The 13,912-nt window shown below is 41.9% G+C and overlaps 2 protein-coding genes across 2 annotated transcripts in view; one reads left to right on the plus strand and one right to left on the minus strand.

Moving 5' to 3' along the window:
• The first annotated feature begins 51 nt into the window (after positions 1-51).
• On the plus strand, positions 52-7,086 carry nolc1 (nucleolar and coiled-body phosphoprotein 1). The gene is made up of 14 exons (XM_023281601.3): positions 52-208; positions 524-579; positions 1,598-1,758; positions 1,880-1,989; positions 2,087-2,204; positions 2,309-2,436; positions 2,592-2,712; positions 3,145-3,282; positions 3,361-3,450; positions 3,543-3,794; positions 4,070-5,401; positions 5,584-5,711; positions 5,839-5,922; positions 6,019-7,086. Exons 1-14 carry the CDS (start codon positions 98-100, stop codon positions 6,175-6,177), a joined length of 2,988 nt encoding a protein of 995 aa, XP_023137369.2. The 5' UTR covers positions 52-97; the 3' UTR covers positions 6,178-7,086.
• Positions 7,087-11,049: 3,963 nt separating this feature from the next.
• micu1 (mitochondrial calcium uptake 1) overlaps positions 11,050-13,912 on the minus strand; it is a 33,652-nt gene continuing 30,789 nt past the window's right edge. Inside the window, exons 11-12 of the mRNA XM_023281596.3 lie at positions 12,156-12,245; positions 11,050-11,965 (exon numbers count right to left, since the gene is read on the minus strand). Coding sequence (XP_023137364.1) covers positions 11,802-11,965; positions 12,156-12,245 — 254 coding nt within the window. The 3' untranslated portion in view covers positions 11,050-11,801. The remainder of the gene's footprint in view (positions 11,966-12,155; positions 12,246-13,912) is intronic.

The raw sequence follows: 13,912 nt of genomic DNA on the forward strand, positions 1-13,912 counted from the left end.
TGAAGAGCGCGTTTACGTCGTCATTAAGTGCCTGTACGCATGCTCACAAGTGACGATTCCGGGCGCTTCCTTCCCTTCTAGAAGGAGCGTGGTGAAGATGGCGGCGCAGAAGTCGGTGCCGAGTGATCTATTTAAATGCGTATATTCATTTCTGCTGGAAAACAAGTTTACCAAGGCGGCTGAGCAGTTCCTGAAGCAGACTAAAGTCGTAAGTAGCTTACACTCACGGTCAGTTTTAGGTGTTGCGTCTTCGCACCTGGCATGACATGAAGTTGAGACAGAGTACACGCGTGGTAAATACGTACAGAGACCGTACAGCACCGGTGAAGTTAGCACGTGTATGGGCACGCGTTGTACAAAGCTGCTGCATGTTCCTGTAATAATTCATGTTTTACGTACGTTAAACTGTGAATTGGAGTCTTACAAATTCTCTGTTGTGGGTTACTTCAACTGAAGGTTAAATTCTGCAAACTTTGAAATTGTTGAAAGTAAATGGTTAAAATATTTTCATGTTTCTCTCTAGAATCCACAAGATCAAAATGAAGAAAGCCTCGTCAACATCTACAACTTCTGGGTGAAGTGAGTTGCTCATTGTCTTTAATTGCTTGTGTTTTTAAAAAAAAAAAATTCACATTAATATAACTTGGGAACATAGTAAAGTTAGCTTAATGTGTTGACGTGCATGTCCTTCTAAAGAACAGATTTATACAATAATAATAATAAATTACCCATTAACTCCAGGATTTGTCACTAGTTGACATCAACACTGTCTTAGTTCAGTTCATCTGTATATTATGTAATATAATCTGTGTAATTTTGCAAATGACAAGTGATTTATATTTTAGGGTGGATTCTCCTTTTCATGTCCCTGCGTTTTTCCAGATCTTGATATGTTATACATCTATCATTTTTGCATCTTGTAATTTTATTAAAGCTTTGGAAATAATCTTTAGGCCACCTGTTGTTTTCTTTACCAACTCTACTCAACAGGCTTCAGCAAAAATGTTTTAGTTTGAATTTTACCGTATTTGTTAAATTGCTAAGGAATCTTCTGAAAAGGCATTGAAAAAATAGCTTATAACAATTCATTGCATGCAATAAATTATATTTGAAATGATCTGTTAAGATTGTAAATATTTTAAAATTTACACTACATGGCTTAATTTTCTTTTTGCACCATTTATTTGGTGCATTAGTCAGTATGTTTGTATGTAAAGTCAACAGACAATCCAAGCTAAATGATCACTCAGCAATGCCTAAGTAAAGAAATATTTATTATGACAATTAGACAGCTTGGTGCTTACCAAAGGAGGATACTGCAAGACACCCATCGCTAACTGGCTTGGACTCGGCAAAACAGAAAAGAGTGGTCTATTAAGTATTTCCACAGATGTATGTTGGTCTATTCTGTATGCACAACATAACATTGCATGACTCTCCTTCCTTTAAATGGAAAATTCTGTTACTCTTCCGAAAGTTTTCTTCTACTTTTTAAAGGGTTTCTGCTGGGAGAAGATGTTGCATACTGTTTAGATTGTTAAAGCCTCTTGGGGCAAATTTGTGGTAATTGGACTAAATAAATTCAATTGACTCACAGGTCTCCTGAAGCCAAGAAACGAAAAGCACCCATTAATGCTGAAGCTACAAACGGTCCATCAGCTAAGAAAGCAAAAACCAGTCCAGAAAGCTCCAGTAGCGAAGAGTCAAGCAGTGAGGATGAAAAAGCTCCTGCAAAACCAACTACGGCAGCTCCAGCAGGTAATACCAACATATTGGACACAGAGAACTGATAAAACTGTTTGGATTCTGCCCGTAATGTGTCATTCAGAAACCTTCAACAGCATCATCACTTAACGTGTCTTTATGATGTACATTTTAGCCAAAACAGTGCCTGCTAAAGCAGCAGCAGCTGCTAAAGCTGCATCCAGCAGCAGCGAAGACTCAAGTGACTCTGAAGAGGAGAAGGCTCCTCCAAAGGCTCCTGTAAAGGTAAGAAAAAATACCCAAATTAAATATTCATGCCAGACCTTGTCCTTGCTGCAAGACTTTGGTTGTTGGGCTACTAAAATGTAGTTTCTGTATGTAGGCTCCTGTGAAGCAACCTCCTGCTGCTGCAGCAGGCAGCAAAAGGAAAAAGGACAGCAGCTCTAGCAGTGAAGAATCTGACTCTGAGGATGAACAGCCTGCCAAAGCTGCTGCACCAAGTGAGTTAATAACCATAAGTCATTAATACAATTCTTATAAACTAAAATTAAACTTGAAATGGAAATGTGCTTGTCATCTAACCTTGTCTAATTCGGCATGACAGAACCCAAAGCCGGTGCAGCCACTACGCCAAAAGCAGCTGCTCCTGCCAAGGGTGCAGCTCAGAAGAAGCAGGAGAGCAGCAGCAGTGAAGACAGCTCCTCAGATTCTGAAGATGAAAAATCAGCCAAGGTATACCAGGGAGTCAAATGTTTTTATAATAACATGTTACTGATTGTCTTTATTCCATGGTTTAGAATAATGTAGCACAATTGGAATCCAATGTCAATTGTAGATAGTAAATATGTACATCAGACACTAGTAGATAATTTATTGTTTTCTTCTAGGCTCCAGTCAAACCTGCCCCCGTAAAGAAGACAGCAGCTCCAACTCCTGCTGCTGCTGAATCAAGCAGTGAAGAGTCCTCATCTGAAGATGAGGCTCCTCCCAGCAAAAAACCCAAAGCAGGTGTGGTTTTGTACTTTTTTCCTAACCATTGTATGCTTAGTGGTTGCTAGACACTGCGCAGTATTGGAGCACTGTGAGGCATTATAGATACCAATGAATAACAGGAGGTTTCATTGCACTCAGTATCATTCATCAGTCTCAGCAAAGTTTTCATTTGTTTTTAACCTGTTACTGATATACTCGAGTGTAACAGCTACGTGAAAAATATGTTGAATTATTGGCATACTTTTATTGCAGTATGTTGAGTCTTTTCTGTCATTCTTTTTCCATCCATTTTTGTCCTGGCCATGACTCTCTATAATGTGTGTCCTAGCTGCAAATTATGTCAAGAGCTGATTACCTGGTCCATCCCGTGCTTACAATACTGTATAGTTGCTTTGAGATGCCGTGTAATTTGTAACGATGCTTGAACCGCTACTTGTGTCTTGGTAGGAGCGTACAGCGCAGTTCCACCTCCTGCTTCAATCCAGAAAGCTCCTGCTGCACCAGCAGCCAGCAAGGCCAAGGAGAGTGACTCTTCAGACAGCAGTGATGACAGCAGTGATGAGGATGAGAAGAAGAAAGCAGCTGGTAAGAGGTTCTCACCTTTCACACTTTGAACTCTTGGTGTCTTTAATGGAACATCTAATTGTGTTGTTATCCTCTCAGCCAAACCTGCACCTGTAAAAGTGACTAATGCCAAACCTGCTGTGTCCAAACCCGCTGCAAAGAAGCAGGAGTCCAGCTCTGAGAGCTCCGGTAATGATCAAGAATACCTGTCAGTTTCTTCTAAGTTTAAAGCAAAGCTCAATGTGTAAAAAATATTTTTCTTTTTACCCATTTCTGTGCAGATTCGAGCTCAGATGAAGAGGAGGCCAAGAAGCCTGCAGCCAAGGTCACTCCAGCAAAGGCAGCCCCAGTCAAACCTGCCCCAGCTAAGGCTGCACCTGCTAAGGCTGCACCTGCTAAAGAAGACGACTCAGATGAAGACTCAAGTTCAGAGGAGGAAGAAGAGGTGAAGAAACCTGCAGCAAAGGTGACACCTGCTAAACCCACGCCTGCCAAGACTACCCCAGCTAAGAAGGACGAGTCCTCAAGCTCAGGTAGGAGACTCCTACACTCTAGATTTTGAGCATTTGAGCTTAGCATTTCTGTAAGACTGATAGATTTCTTGTAATACCTCCTAATTCCTTTCATTTATGTAACTGTTCTTGGCTCTTCTACCAAGTTGTGGTGGGATCAAGGCTAGTACTCAACATCTGTCGCAAGAACTGTCAGTTACGACCTAAATATCATGTCTACTCTAACACCTGCTGTGCTACAGTAATTTCTTGTCTGTCTGCAAAACTTTCAAAACAGTATTTGTGTTTGATCCCAGACTCAGACAGCAGCTCTGAAGACGAGGCTCCAGCAAAACCTTCCGCTAAAACTGCAGCTCCACCACCAGCTGCTGCTTCTAAAGCCCCAGCCAAGGCAGCAGAGACCAGCTCTGATTCAGACGACTCGTCCGAGGATGAGGAGGAACCAGTGAAAGCCAAGCCAGCAGCTAAAACTGCTACCCCAGCTTCAAAGCCTGCTACCCCTGTTGTAAAACCTCCTGCAGCAGCAGAGAGCAGCTCAGACTCTGATTCTTCGTCTGAAGACGAAGAGCCAGCTAAGGCCAAGGCAACAGCAGTTAAACCTGCTACACTGGCCTCAAAGCCTGCTACTCCTGCAGCCAAGCCTGCTGCTGCAGCAGAAAGCAGCTCAGACTCTGATTCCTCCTCTGAGGATGAAGAAGCGCCAGCTAAAGCCAAGCCAACAGCAGCCAAACCAACTACCCCAGCTTCAAAGCCTGCTACTCCTGCAGCCAAGCCTGCTGCAGCTGAAAGCAGCTCAGACTCTGATTCCTCCTCTGAAGACGAAGAGCCAGCTAAGACCAAGGCACCAGCAGCTAAACCTACTACACCGGCCTCAAAGCTGGCTACTCCTGCAGCTAAGCCTGCTGCAGCAGCAGAAAGCAGCTCAGAATCTGACTCCTCTTCTGAGGATGAAGAACCTGTCAAGGCTAAACCTGCTGCGGGTAAAGCAGCTACCCCAGCCTCAAAGCCTGCTACACCTGCAGCTAAGCCTGCTGCAGCAGAGAGCAGCTCTGAGTCCTCTTCTGAGGATGAGGAAGAACCAGTGAAAGCCAAGCCGGCAGCAGCAGCTAAACCAGCTACTCCTGCTTCAAAGCCTGTTTCAGGTGCAGCAGCAGAAAGCAGCTCTGACAGTGACAGTTCAGACTCTGAGGATGAACCAACCAAACCTGCAGTCAAGAAACAAGCCCCTGCAGCAGCCAAGAAACCTGCAGCTGCTAGCGCCACAAAGTCTCCTGCAGCTACAACAAAGAAAGCTGAGGAGAGCAGCTCTGACTCCTCAGATAGCTCTGATTCAGAGACGGACACCGCCCCTGCTAAGCCTGCTGTCACCAACGGCAAGGCAGCAACCCCCAAGACGGCCACTGCAGCAGCAAAGGTTGCAGCAAAGCCAGCAGAGTCGTCATCCAGTGACAGCAGCTCTGAAGAGGAGGAAGAGGCCAGTAAGAGTACTGCAAAACCTCCTGCACCGGCCAAGACAACCCGAGCAGCTAAACCTAAAGAGAGCAGTAGCAGCTCCTCAGACAGTTCATCAGATGAGGAGGAAGCACCGCGCAAAGCAGCCACTGCACCCACCACCCCCACAACAAATAGTAAGTCTCAACCATACTAAACATGGTGTAGCTCTCTTACAGAGAACATATTTGTACATAAACACCATTACTAATTAATTCTTAGTTGTTTTTTTTGGTTTGTTTTTTTTTTACCGTTTCTGTACTTTTAAGTGTTGTTAGGTTTAGTGGTACACAGTTGTTAAAGCTGCTGATTGTTGCAGGTACCAAGGGAAAGAGAAAAAAGGATGAAGACTCATCACAAAGCGAAGAGGAAGAGACGGAAGTTAAGACACCAAAAAACAAGAAAGCAACAACCACACCACAGACTTTCCCAAAAGCCAGTAAGAAGGTAAGACCTGTAACTTGGGATGGGCACCTAATCCTAAATTGCCACTGCGTGTTGGATTTAGTGTCAAAACAAGTGATGGCTGCTGGATGAACTTATTGTCATAATTTGAAGTTCCTCTGTCTTCCAGTCTTCCAACGTACCCTTTCGCAGAATAGTTGAGGAACAAATAGATGTGGATCCCCGTCTTGCAGACAATTCTTTTGATGCCAAGGTGAGTTCAGCAGCCACTTGAAGTGCTCTAACGGCAGCCATGCACATCAGGGTTGGCCCAATAATTTACTCACCTTGTGTGTGTTTGCTATTCCAGCTCGGAGCGAATGGGGACTGGGGCCAGAAAGCCAACGACGTGCTCAGGTTCACAAAAGGCAAGTCATTCCGCCATGAAAAGACGAAGAAGAAGAGAGGAAGCTACCGTGGTGGAGCCATCTCCACAACAATCAACTCAATCAAGTTTGACAGTGACTGAGTGACCTTCTCAGTCTTGTCCCTCCCACTTGAACTGTACCGTACCTGTGTGGTCAGGAATATCAGTTTTCAGCCCCCACCCTCCTGTAAACAGTCTCTCTGCCGGCACCAGACAGAAGAATGGATCCATAGAGCTGAGCTGGCACTTTCATTTAGCGTGCTGTTAGTCTGCAATGAAGACTGATGGCTGATTTGAATTAACAGTTTAGCGGAGCTGTTGCAGCCAGTAAAATATGTTCCCAGCTGTCACATCAGGCTGTAGTGGTCGACATCCATGTGACATTATTACTTATAGCCACTAGGTGGCTGCAGGCCATCAGCTAATGCTAAAAAGCCAGTGTGTGTGTTGGGCCCTTTTGCTTGTTTTGACTTAATTCTCAAATGATGATGTGATGTCCTGTCATTGTTTTGTAACATTAATTTTTGTTTACCTATAGATAACTGACAGCCATCCATCGTGACAGGTTCTTTATGTGAAAGAAAACGCTATTGATTTTTAACGGATCACATGGATGCTTGCTTGTTTTGTCAGCTCTTCTTTGACCACATTTATATGTAGTAAGGGTGTGTCTGGGCTTTTCTCTTAACATTACAAGAAAACACTGTTGGACAGAGCAGAGTTTTGTACTGTGTATTTATTATGTTTTATTCCATTTCAAAGTTTAGGACCTAAGGAGCCTTTTCTGTACTATTCTCAAGGAATTTTGCTTTTAAATCATTGTTTCTTCTGATGTTGGGGTGCTCTTATCATCCCTCTATTCTGTTCATCAGTGGTATTGACTTTATTATTCACAAACATAACTGAGAGCCATGTTTGTTTCAGTGATTTGAATTTACTGTATTGATTTCCGTGTACCACTGATCTATTTTTTTTTTTATTCTAGCAATTAAAAATACCTAACAGTTTAAATGATGATTTTGAGAATGTTTTTGGGTCTTTGGTTCAAAATGACACTTAGACTTGTAATTTGTCCGCAGAGCAGAAGCAGTTTCTAACAGAAACTATAGTACAACAGCTATATTATAAATACATGTAATAGTCCTAGGAAGTACTTCACACCAGTTATTTTAAGCAATCAGACAATCTATAGCAGTAAAGGCTTTCTGTGGAGGTGAAGACCAGACAATGATTCAACCCACTAAGTTGATTTGAAAGTTTCATTAAGGCCACTAGATGGCAGTGGGGAAGTTTGAGTTGTAAATATGGAACACAAAGTACAGTATGTGAACAGTCACAGTTATGAGTGTGGCTGCTCTGTCCAGGTAGCACATTTTCAGTTATTTTTTGTTTTCTGTCCTGAACACGTGTACATACGACAGATTTAGTGGTTTCAGGAACTGAAGATTCTCAGGTGGAGTTGTAAAGGTAAAAGGATGCTCTATTAAAGGGCTATTTCACCACCTTTTGCACTCAAAATTGGGAGACAAAGAGATGGAGATGTTTGTAACATTAGTCCCTAATATTAGTTAATCTCCTAAAAGACTGGATGCTCCACTCATGTAGCGTTGAAGCTGGCATCATTATGACATTGCCAGGGGTATTTTCTGAGATTTTTAAAATGACTACAAGTACAGAAGATAGGGCAGTACAAGCATCCTTTTAACTAATCCAATTATTCTAGACATGTACCTTTTTCTTTTTGTGTTAGCTCACCTCAACTCATCTGAAAGTTTTTGGACCAAATTATTTATATATAAAACCAGCAGCACTATAATCAGCTTGTTTCAGAGCTCTAAATGACATATAAAGCCTCAAATTAGCAACTAAATTTATGTTTTAGTCACATGGTTTGAAGTAGTTAACCAAGATTTAGTGTTAATGTACCTCTTACTTCAAATTAAATGTTCACTATGATCAGATATTACTATAATGTATTATTAACTACACATTCTCAGTAGGCCTCATTAGTCTGTAACCGTTCTACAGTTATTTTGGCCACATTCACCTATCGTTCTCACTAAAACCTCAGTCCAACCATATTCTAGATGTATTTGAGCGTTTTACAGAACAGCAGTGATAAATCTGAAATTATTTTGGTAGCTTTTGCCACTCTGTTCTTACAAAACATAAGCAGTTGTTTTTTTATGTTGGCTTGTTGTAAAAGATTGGTGGATTGTATCAGAAATGACACACTTTATTCCCCTTTCCCCCTCTCAGATTCCCTTTAAGCAGGCCTTGGTGGAAAGTCAGTTACTTGCTTTTAGTGCCTACAGATTGCAGTGGCTAGGACTGGCAGATACGGCAGTACTCCAGATTTAGTAGCTTTATAGTGCTTGAATTATTTTGAAATTTTATCCTCTCAACCCCTTCTGGTCAAGTGGGCGAGGTGATTCAGAGGCTGTATAATTTGGACGCAATATAACGCTGACTAGCGAAACTCTATCTGAATAGCAGAGTTTCTTTCCGCATCAACTCATAACACCTATCAGATGGCACATCACACATGACCTAACAAAACACTCACTCACTGCTTTCAGTCTGACAAAAAGCTTAAGGCCTACGCACACGTTGTCCGTACCGTTTGTGTGCATATACACTGTGGAAATGTAGCGAACATGTCTGATTACACATGAGCTGATTACACAGAAAGAGCTGTTGACTTAGGGGGGAGGTCTGCAGTCACTCCAGATACAGCCTCTCTGCCATCTCTGACAACAGTTAACCAGTGAGCGTTGCTTCAGTGCTCACCAAGCAGGGAAACTTGACAGGGCGTGCTTTGCTCAAGGTTTACATGGATGAGCTGTGGAGAAGCTGGGGGGGTGCAGTGTGGTTACTGTAGAGCTGCTACTGGGCAATTTTTCAGTGCAGATTCAACTGTGGTTGAGAGATTCCATGCCTCCTGTAGCCTGCGAAGGCACTGTGGGCCACCGGGGCTTTCACTGACTTTTTGAGAATAGAGGACTAAAGTGTTTTTCTTTATCGGTATTAACACTGAAGACAGTTAACTAATTGTTTTGTTGATTTACAGAAAAAAAAAAACTGTTTTGTAATCAATGACTGGAAGTGAAGGAATTTTCAAATTATATGTCAAAATCAAACTGGTTCCAGCTTTTAAATGGGCACCTTTGCCATTTTTCTGTGTTTTATGACATCCGTGATGTGTTTTTTCTGTGTTCGGACTGTTAGACAAACACAAATTACACCAATGAGCCACAACATTGCTATACTTGATATGCTCATCTACACACTTTGAATTTTTCTACCAGCTATGCATGTAGTATATTTAATGCCAGAGCCTTACACCGTAACCATAAACTGATCAGTTTCAGTGTTAGCTTGTACTTTGTATGTATCATCTAGCTTATCATGCATGTATCCAATTGTGTTATATGTTCCTTGTTCCCCTCCCCCCTTTTCTCCCATCCCTCCCCCTCCCACCCCTTCTACCTCTTCTGTCCCTCTCAACCCACTGGTCTTTCATATAAAGCCCCGGGTTCTGCTCGGGTTCGGTTTCTTCTCGTTAAAAGGGAGTTTTTTCTTGCCATTGTTGCCTTTAAGGCTTGCTCTGGGGGTTCAGGCATTTGGGTTCTGTAAAATGTCTTGAGACAATTTGAATTGTAATTGGTGCTATATAAATAAAATTGAATTGAACTGAACATTAAAACCACTCACAGGTAAAGTGTATCACATTGATCATACCGTTCCAATGCAATATTCTGCTGGGAAAGAATGCAGAATATTGGCCTTACCTCACTTTTAGTATGTTACTTTGACACACTACGGCTACCCAAACATTGCCGAGGACCACAGACCTGCCCCCACAGTGACAGCATTCTCTGACAGCAGGGGCCTCCCCCAGCAGGACAAATCATCCCACCACACCTTTAAAATTGTTCAGGAACAACTTGAGGAACACAAGTAAGAGCCCAAGATGTCAAACTTCCCAGACTGAGCATCTGGAAAATGTGCCAGAAAAATCTCAATCCATAGAGGCCTCATCCTGCAACCCACAGCACACATGAGGATCCACAGGTTCCATGTCCATGTCCCGATGGTGTCAAAACTGGTGTGGTGACATGAGAGAGACCTATACAATATTGAGCAGGTGGTTTTAATGTTGTGGCTTATTGGTATATAATGTGCATTTGTTAGTACATGTTAGTATTAGGTGATCTTTTAAGGTCTGGCAAAATTCTCAGATTTTGTAAGCAAATCAATAAAAACCTAAATTATTACATAGCTGAAAAGAAAGATTCTTCAGAAGGTTGGATACAAGGATGCTCTTCTTAGTAAATGAAAGCTGACTTTTTGGAAACATGGTTTTTACTTTATGACAGCAACTTTATGATTAAAGGAAAGTGTAGTAACACTGTTGATACTACAGCGATGCAATGCTAAAAATCACGGCATCTTCTATGTGATTGCAGACCTTAAGGCTGGCTTGCAAAGAACATGGGTAACGAATACTGATGAGAGGCTCTTCAACCTAATCTCCTGCCTAGCAATCACTCCTGAGCACCACTTCCGTCTGTCAGTCGGAATATGTGCAAGAAAGCAAGCCAGCTTGTTTCGGGCCAATGCAGCACAGTGTGTGTGCATAAAGGGGCTGCAGGACAATCTTTTAATGGGCAGCGGAGGCAGAGGACTGCCCATGCCGTCCATTTCAATTAGACAAAACTGCTGACTGCTCGTGCACACATACATTACCATCATTTTCTTCCTCTGGCGCACACTCCAAGCCAACGGATACAATCAGCAGTGCATTTCTTTCTGAAAAATATTACACACCACTTCATTACACACAACAAATGACTTCCTTGGTGCCCCACAGATTAGTCTTGCTAATCCCTCACTGTGCTTTGTCCATGTCAAAGAGTGAAAATGAGAACATGGCAGGACAACAATCGAACTTACAAGTCAAGCATTTAGAGATACAGCTTAATCAGTTTTATTTATTAAAACATCTTTTAATAGAGTATTTCTTTAACATCCATCTTATATAAAGTGTTTCAGTGAGCAATAGTAATTAGAAGAATACATACTTTGAACAGTACATTGCTGAGCAAGACAAGCATCACTGATCTTTAATGGGACAGAATGCAAGGAATAAGGATCTGGAACAAGCAGAGCGAATGAAGAGATTCTAATAACATTACAGACTTCTGCTATGTCCCTCCAAAGAAAATATCTAAGGGTCTGTTGTCAGTATAGAACAGACATACTGGAGCTTTTATACAGCTAGAGGTCAAATATAATTGATAGTTCTTCTTGTATTTCCTTTAAAACGTGTTAAATAGAGTAGGAAAGTATTGTTTTTTTAGTGTTTGCCAAACTGTTACACAGTCATGGGTTGATGCTGCTATTTTTTTTAAAGAAAAACCTACAAATTTTGTATGTTGTAAAATATACAGATACCCATGTTCCCTTCAACAGGCACACTAGAGAAGCATTTCAGAACACACTGCACTGCATCAGGATGTTTCAGTCACTATATCGATAGCATGAACTACAGTAACATGCGGTAATGATTGATAATGCCTCTCAGAGCTGCAGCCTTAATGAGTTCAATGCATTAACTGCCTATTTAAATTTGTGAAACCTGTTGAAGGAGAATACCTTTGCTGGGTGATGTTGCCTTATTCACATGCTGTCTTTCTCTCTCGCTCACACGTTGTCACCTGTCTCTATTGTGTCTTTGGTGTGGCAAAGTCCCAGGCAGTATCCTGGGCACACTTCCACATGGCTCGCACCAGCCGAGTGAAGCCCATGTCCTTGGGTTTCTCCAGCCCACGCATCAGCCGCTGCTTCATGATCGCTATGAACTCTTTATTACTAAGCTCTCCATTCCCTAAGGAGACAGAGAAGAGGAGAAGAGGAGGGGTGATGGACAGAGGAGGGGAATGATGAAATAATAGGGGAAGAGCAGGAAAGACGAGGATATGACTTCCATTTATTGATGATTTCCACCTCCAGTGGCATCATTTTCTTTTCATAAATATTTATGGGGGAGAGATATGATGAGCCTGTCAGCTACTTACCATCACAGTCGAACAGAGCGAACACCACATCACACACGTGATCTGACAACTCCACCTTGGCTACAGTACGAGCCACCTGCTTCATGGTAACTGAGAGACATAGGGAGGCAATCACAGATAGAGAGATTCACAGTTTGAGTGGAACAAGAGTGCAAGTGGACACAGATTCACACATCAGCTCATCAATGGCCCAAGTCAAGAACACTGTGTGAGTCAACAGCATAAAACAGGAGACAGACAGGCACAAGGGAGAAGCAAGACAGGGCTAAAAGGAGTATCAGGACATCTAGCTGAGAATGATACTGGAGAGAAAAAGATGAGGGGATGCAGATGTGCACAGACAAGTCACGTGGACTCTGTGTATGATCTGTTCTTTTGTAGCATCAGTTGCCCTAAATTCAAGATACTTGCTAACAACAGATGATGGTCTGTTTCGAGGGCACAGACACCTTCCACTCCAGACATTTGATTTTCGTTTTGCCCATCTGCTCTGTTGTCTGTCACTCTTCTACTGTGGACTGCAGTCTGAACATCAAGGAAATGTTTGCCCAGGATGCCACTGGCAGGGGTGCATGCAACTCCCTAAAAGTTAAGACAAAACATCCCGATTGCTCCCTAGTGGCTGGCTGTTAGTTCAGAAAGCATGTGATTTTATATGCAGCGGAGTTTTCTCTGAGCAGAGCACACATTTTAAACATCAATATCGCAGTGGATCATGTTCATTTAATTGCAGGGAGCCAAAATCTTAACTAATATTTGATTAATTGTTGTGCAGCCCTTGCACAGAGGAAGACTGGAAATGGAGGCACAGAATCGGGAGAAAGAAGCTTCAGAATCATTTCAGAAGAACAATACAATTTTGTTAGATTCAACAATAATTATTGATTATCAGACTTCTAAAGGAACAAGTGGAGGAGGAAGGAATAAAACTGATGAGAGCCAAGATGAGCAAAATAATGAGTGGCAAAATCTCCCTGCAAATGGAAAATGAGCCCAATCACACCACCATGAGCATCACGAGTGGCCTTTCATTCTACCTTTAAGAGAGACAATGTGCACATCCAGATTTTACACACCCACATATGAGAAAGTGTGCTGAAAGGGTGTGAAACTGTTGGATTTGAGAGTGAGATGAAAGAAATTGTAAAAGAGAAACAAAAAAATAAATAAAAGAGCAAAGAAAAAAATGTAAGAGCTCCTTCAGGTTTGAAATGTCGAGAGACGGTTTCAGTTCGCAGACAGTGCTATGATGCAGATAATTTGCAGACGCATGCCTGGCAACTCTCCATGAAACCGTAGCAGTCTGATGTTTCAAATACTGCAACATACTGATACACATACATGTGCTTGTTACTGTGTAGACATGCAAATGAAACCAAACAAGCACCCCGGGGCAGATCCTGCACTCCCTTAATGTAGCATCTGTTTCATCAGTGAATCACAACTAATAGATGAGCAGTAAGAGATCATATGGAGGCCTATTATAGGGCTAAATCATTGCATTAAATGAAGGAAATATTGAGTCATTAAACCATTACCATATTAAAAAAGCTACAGGTCTCATCTGCCTGTGCTGTTCTCACGTTAAATTGAAATTCATTACTAAGTTCTGACAAATTAATTTAGTAATAATGAAACTGCTGAGGTAGATAAAGGAAGTATGAGTAATTTAATGACAGATTCCACACTTAGTTATTAGTCTTCTTGAGTAATTACTGTAAATATAATCTTTAACAGCAAGAATGGCTCAACCACAG

Source organism: Amphiprion ocellaris, chromosome 16, assembly GCF_022539595.1.
Source record: "Amphiprion ocellaris isolate individual 3 ecotype Okinawa chromosome 16, ASM2253959v1, whole genome shotgun sequence".
NCBI lineage: Eukaryota > Metazoa > Chordata > Actinopteri > Pomacentridae > Amphiprion > Amphiprion ocellaris.